We start from the raw sequence: 7,147 nt of genomic DNA on the forward strand, positions 1-7,147 counted from the left end.
AAAATCTACATATATGTGTGTGTATATACGTATGGTTATACATATACACATGAATTGGAATCAATAAAAGTGAAATTAGATAACGTAATTTGAGTTTTGCACAAAGTAAAAGAAGAAATGACTAAGTCCATCATTTGCCCCCCCCCCATTTAGCTCCAAAAGTCCCCAAGGTCTTAACATATTTAAATTTAAGTTCAGCATCATGCAAAACTGCTAAATAGACACACACAGAAAATTTGGGACAAATATGGTAAAATAGTCCCCAAAATAGTGTTTTTATTAGCCTTAAAACAGCCCCTGGGACACACCCAAGAGTGATCACGGAGTATGGACAAACAAAATTATATAGAAATCAGTTAGTTCCAACTTTTCAGAAAGTTTTATAAAAATCCAAGGCATCAATTTTTTTTTTAATAAACACAAAAGTGTCAATTCTACCCATTTTATCCCGCAAAGCACCGCAAGGGGGGGGGGGCAACCAGAGTTTTCCCGGAAACTCCATTCTATTACTTTTTACTCATATCATTTTTAATGTTTGTGCAAAATTTCAAAAAATTCTAAGGCGTAATTATTAAGAAAAGTGTGAACAGAGGAACGGACGAGGGTGAATTTACAGGTCCACCCTCCTATTGTCAGGGGATAAAAATGGAGTCCAATGATCATCGGTGACATCTTCCAGTGAATTCATTCAAGTGACACTTTTGGGAAAAGTACTCTGTTAATATGAGTGGACTGTACGTCAATGAAACCATAGTACTTTTCTGAAATAGGTAACTTATAGTTTTTAAATCAATAATATATATATGGTAGATTCAAAGACGATGAATGAGGGTTCAGTATGCAATTTTCAGCAGCTCCTAAGCTCTGTGACATCGCATGTATAATTACTATCCTGCAGACGTCCGGCACATTCCTCCGCAGACGGGGAACCTACATATGCTCGTTGGTCAAAGATAACCCTGCTTTGAAACCACAGTGGCATACATATTCATTTTTGGTGGTTTTTACTGGTGTGTGTGTATATATATATATATATATATATATATATATATATATATGTACAAAAAGGTATAAGCTTGAGTAGAAAGACTCCAGAGGGGACTCCCGAATAGGAGAACTAGGGGGACAGGTATGGGATTTAATAATAAATTGCTCCATCAATCTATTTCTCAACCTACATGGGTGAGAAAATAGATGAGAGGGTAAATAATTTTTGCACCATTTTTTAATTGCTTGTTGTCGTTTATAGGATTAAGAGGAGAAAAGGGAGACCGAGGAGCAATGGGTGAAGGCAGACCTGGCAAACAAGGACCAAGAGGAACGACAGGTAAATAAATCCTTTTCATTTCATTTGATCTTTTAAAAGTGGAAATTGAATCGAATATAATAACACGACTACTACTACTACTACTACTAATAATAATAATAATAATACATATCTGTTAGGCCTAATATCCCAAATAAGTTTACATAGTTCAGGGTTATCTCTCTTGAACTCTATTAGCAGAGCGATAAGGATTATGCCTGCCTTCATTTACTGGCTTGAAACCATGACTAGTAAAACAAGATCATGCATAAAGTTAGAGCCGGAATTTTGAAATAGTTGGTCAGTCAAGTGTCACAAAGCCAGTTAAAAGAACTTCAGAAGCAAGTGGATGGTGATTTCAGAATTTGATAAATGGATTCTATAAACATTCTAAATCGTTTGTAGAAATTAAATAATTCATATGCGTCTGTCATTACAAAGAATCAATTCTAAGATGGTTCCTGACTTGTACAGCAGCAGGGGCACTCAATCTTTTTAACCACATGGACCACAAACTAGATAAGAATTTTTCTGTAGACCTCTGTATTTAAATGTAAACAATTTACACTGACACACCGATTCTTGGTAGATCACCAAAGTTAAGCAATGCTATGTCTGGCTAGTGCCAGATGGGTGAATATTTAAAATATTAAGTGTTGCATGTATTTAGGTGTGTGGATATGTATAATATCTCAGGGAACAGAACGATCCTGCTTTGCACAATTCCCGGTCACCATTGAACAAAGTGTAGCACCTGTTAATATTCCTCTGATATTCCTGAGAGTTACCATACAGAGATGTAAATGGAGCTCCATAAGCATGATAAAGGCAATTCATCTAGGAGAAGGAAACTTTAATAAAAAAAAAAGCAATCAAGACAGAAAAAGTCTGTTAGCCTTTGAAGGCAATCTTTTAATGATGATGTTGCAAATAAAACACTCGTTTTCAATTTGTCAAGAGCCAGCATGGAAGTAATAAGGCTGAGAAAACTGGCATGAGAATGGTCATGTCAGTGTGCGAAATCTGGTCTAACCAGAGATAGTGAAACATATAATTTATTTTTTTTTAAGTAAAGAATTATTTAGAGTTCAAAAGAAGCTTTATTATTTCAAAAGAACAAAAGAAGTAAATTTTATTCAATAAAAAATGTTAATGTGATGTGTGTGGTCTTGAAACTTTTCGGACAAGGAGAAATAATCAATCGAAATAGATTTAGTTTTAACCTGAATGTTCCACATTTCTTTTATTTGCAAATATGTCAGTAAACGTTGCTGGAAAAAAAATTTTTTAACTCGGCAAAATCAGATATATATATATATATATGTGTGTGTGTGTGTGTGATTTTGATGAGTTAAGTATTATATTTTTCTTGGTATGTAACTATACTGTTATATATAAATATAGATATAGTAATTTATAAAATATATATGGCGATTAAGCTACACTGAATATTCGGCGTTTCATCCACTCTAGGATTCCTCAGGCTTATGCGCGGAATCCTAGAGTGGATGAAACGCTGAATATTCAGTGTAGCTTAATCGCCATATATATTTTATAAATTACTAACTAGCTCTACCTACGTATTGAGCACTTTCGAAGTAAATACTTAAAGTTTACGCATAAAATCTATACTTTCGTATATTAATTTTATGTGAGTAAATGAAGTAGTTATATATATATAACAGTATAGTTACATACCAACATCCAAATATTTTTTTCATGCAAAACAGTTCCTCCAGCATGTTAAAATTTCAGTACATTTTTTACAGATTCGTTATGCAGAAACAAACGGTTATTATTATGTCAATACTGTCTCCTTTCATGTATATACTCTTCAGAAAAATTAGAAATTCTTAGAGAGAAAAAAATGCATGACAATATAATGCTGCAAGAAGAAAAAAGTTCATAGAAGACTAAACATCGTTTGTTTATTCAGGCAGCTATTTTTGTTCATATTGTAAAGCTACACACACACACACACACACACACACACACATATATATATATATATATAGATAAATATGTTTGTTAATTTTAATTCAATATATATATATACACCTTTCTAACTCATCTTGATAACTTTACTTTTTCTTTTAAATCCAAAAGGAAATGTATTTATTTATTCTAATTAATTAATTAATTAATTTATGTACCTGCATTTCTTGACACTAGATTAAGTGTTAGTTTGATGAAAGTGTTACAAGCAACTTTGACACATAAAGAACAAAACCGAATGAATCACAATATTCAGCCAATAAAACCTAAAAATAAAGACTTTATAGAATCAGCGGTTTTTCATGGTCAGAGTTTGTTTGAATGGCGTGCCTAGAGAAGCAGCAGAAGTAGTTGTACCTAATCATAAATTTTTCATGCCTAAATTGGTCTTACATAAACAGTAAGATCTTAATAATAATAATAATAATTCGACTCAAAATCTGGGATTTTGTAATGGTGGGTTGATTTATATTTATTTACTTCATTTTTTTTTCATTCAATCTTTACAGGTCCACCTGGTCCGACCGGACCTTCTGGAGTAGGCCGTCCTGGAGAACGAGGTCCCCAAGGAGCTCCTGGTTTACAAGGTCGTCGTGGTGGCACTGGTTTGCCAGGACCGCCAGGTTATTGCGAATATTGCAACTTTGCAGCATCCGGACCAGAATATTTCCAAGTCAATAGGAGGAATGGTATCAAGGGGCCTTGAAAATGATACAAACTTTTTAACAGTTATACTCAGAACACAATCGCACCTGTAGTTTTCCTCCTCCTCCGCCTCCCAAAAAAAAAAGAAAAAAAGAACTTCTCTTCCTCCTTCAACCCATTACTACTCTTACTACTGTCATTGTTCTAAAAAACAAAACAAGAAAAAAAAACTATTCTTTCTTTCTTTCTTTTTCTCCCTGATAATTCCATCTTCCTCCCACCCTGCCTCATTAAAAAAAAAAAATCTTTTCTCCTTTCCTCTGACATCTCCTCCTCTGACTTTTCTAACTCACTTTCTTCTTTTTTTTCTGTAGTCTGCATCCTTTTGTTGTCTCTGCTTTTAAATGTGGCTGAGAGTGGTGAGAAAATTACAAAAACGAAAACAAAATAAAACATAAATTAATTAATGAATAACAATCATAAGACGTAAGTAACCCTTACTTGGTAATGGCCACCGTACGTCTACCCAAACATAACTTAATTTCATAGACTGTTTTTTTTTTAAGTACTTTCTTTTTTCTAACTTCTGTACTATAATCTTCCTACATTAAACAATTTGCTGTACTTCTCCACGCCGACCGAAACAATCAAAAAAATTAACATCTATTTCCTTCGTCCAACATTTTAAATAAAAATAAAACAAAACAAGAGTTATTCCTGCGATATCCTTTTATCCATAACGAAATTGCATCTGATTTATAATTTATAACCGCCTGACATACAAAAAACAAAACAAAAAAAAAAAATCGTTCCGATGCCTTTTAAACGAGATTATTTCTATCGAAATAAACCAAAGTATGCCAAAATTCAACGTTTCCTGAAAGAGCCTATTTACGATTTAATAACTTTTTTTTTGTTTTTTTTTTAAACAAACAAAAATAAAAATCTCAAATCCGTCTATTTCTTGAACCAAACATTTTCACTAAAACAATACAGGAACAAAAATTACCCCCAAAGCAAAAACAACAACAACAACAACAACAACAACAACAAAAAATGTGTTCAAATTTCTCAACATTTTATCTTCTATTTATCGCATTTGTTTTAAAAACAAAAGAAATAGACACACACTTAAACAATTATGAATACACTCAAATTCAGAAATCACATTTAACCCGCACAAATTACATATTTATTTTGCATTTATCACTACTGTAAATTTGCTTGGGTTTATTATTTACTTTCTTTTATTTACCAAGATACATATCCATCAAGTTCAAGATGGCCGCCCATTTTACACGTTATCTTTAACATAAAGTCTTGCCAAAATAATATTTCGGTGCATCAATAAATTGCACAGATTCATAAAACGATAAACACTGACACTAAACTAAACTAAAAAAAAAAAAATGAAAATATTTTTCAATATTTCACCATCACCAAATTTTTTATTTAACAATGGCCTTTCACTCTCATCTAAATAAAAAAAAAAAAAAAAAAAAAAAAAAAAACTGGTGCTACACATTCTTATTTCGCTCTTTATGAAGATCACTAATATTAACACTATTCACATTTTAACTTCTGGATATTAGGAAAGAGTTTGTTATGAACTATAAATGTCATAAGTCCAAAGTCATATTTATATAGAGAATTAGCCCGTTGACCAATGAGAAAATAGTAGCAATTATCCTAGACCAAATTAAGCCAGACTTATCACCTATTTTGAAACCTTTGTTATCTATGGTTAGTTGATTTATTGCTGCATAGGACGATCTACAACTAATATATATATATATATATATATATATATATATATATATATATATATATATTATATTATATTTGTAATAATGAATATAAGTATTATCTTTCTAATTGGATTCTATCAAGATAATCAAATGCTCAATATACTAGATAGAACAATTAAATAAATAGGAAAAAATATGATGACAATAAAATTGAATAAATTACTATTTGTTAATCCATTAAGTATTTTTCATTAGTATAATCCCTTGTTTGAATTTGGTGGCTTAACTTAATTTGTTCAATTTAATTTTTATCATATATGCACAAACAGATATTTTGTTTGAATAAGACGCATCAGTGCGGCTACTTAAAGATATAAGACCGGTTGCTGGGTTTGAACACTGAACTAAAGTAACCTTAGACTTCCATCCAACATCTCTCCCCGCCCGGACGCTCATATATGTATTCCTTACGACTTGGAAGGAAGATATACCTATTTAAGAGTCTATAGAGTGTTTATACTTCCTGGGAAAAGGAGATAACAGTGAATGAGAAAGTAAAGACACACACATGAGTACTATTAAGTATTAGATCAGATTAGCATACTCATTCTATCAAAAGTGATGAAGAGAAAGATTACATGTTTTGAATAGATACATCAAACATTGAAAAAAAAAAAGAAAAAAGAAGAAAATTTTCTATCGCAATAAGAATTCATTTCACTTTAAGCAATCAACTATTTACGTCATACACATCAGAGTCAGCTTTTATCTCATTGGTCGTCCATTGTTATTTCTTGCATTAAGCGGCCACAAACAGTTCAATAGTGCTAACCAGCTGCCCCTGGCGTTATATACTTAATTATCTCACTATTGAAACAGACACGCATGTATTATTACGCTTAATGGTGGTGCTTGGTAAATAATGCTTGCACTGTTTTCACTTTTTTTCGTTTAATAGCTTTCATTATCAGAGGCACAATAAGATATTTTTAATTTGGGAGTTTTAGGTAGGATCAAAGTGTAATATGTGTTCTCAGTCAAGGCTGAAAAAATCATCTTGGATTGAAGAAATGTTTAATGCGTTTTTATATTTTTACCAAATCCATAGGATGTTTTTAAGAGGAGCTGGGTTCTCCACATTAAAATACAAAACTGTGTCTGACTTTGTCCTCGACAAGAGGCAGGTGAAATAAATAAGAGATGTAACGCATCTAGTGCAAGTCCAGAGATCAACCTAATTTTAAAAAACAAAAATAAAGAAAATTCTTTATGATGTACGTACCCGACACGGAACGGAAATATCATATTCTAAAAATTATATAAATTTATCAAGTAGTTTGTTTTTTTCTTTAAGAAAAATCGCATTCATGAGGAAGTGAAAACCTTGTTTTAATCCGCCAGATAAAGGGAGACAATTCAATTCGAACTATCGAGATAAGAATCAACTTTGTAA

General features: G+C 31.9%; 1 protein-coding gene across 5 annotated transcripts in view; it reads left to right on the forward strand.

Annotated features, from left to right (window-relative positions):
* The window catches only part of LOC145296782 (uncharacterized), an 823,821-nt gene extending 818,364 nt beyond the window's left edge, over positions 1–5,457 (forward strand). For all 5 annotated transcript variants that reach the window (XM_080142846.1, XM_080142847.1, XM_080142845.1 and 2 more), the window contains 2 exons: positions 1,250–1,327; positions 3,811–5,457. In XM_080142846.1, coding sequence (XP_079998972.1) covers positions 1,250–1,327; positions 3,811–4,007 — 275 coding nt within the window. In that variant the 3' untranslated portion in view covers positions 4,008–5,457. The remainder of the gene's footprint in view (positions 1–1,249; positions 1,328–3,810) is intronic.
* The last annotated feature ends 1,690 nt before the right edge of the window (positions 5,458–7,147 follow it).

This window comes from Euprymna scolopes, chromosome 17 (genome assembly GCF_053919585.1).
Source record: "Euprymna scolopes isolate OS-2025 chromosome 17, ASM5391958v1, whole genome shotgun sequence".
Taxonomy (NCBI): domain Eukaryota; kingdom Metazoa; phylum Mollusca; class Cephalopoda; order Sepiida; family Sepiolidae; genus Euprymna; species Euprymna scolopes.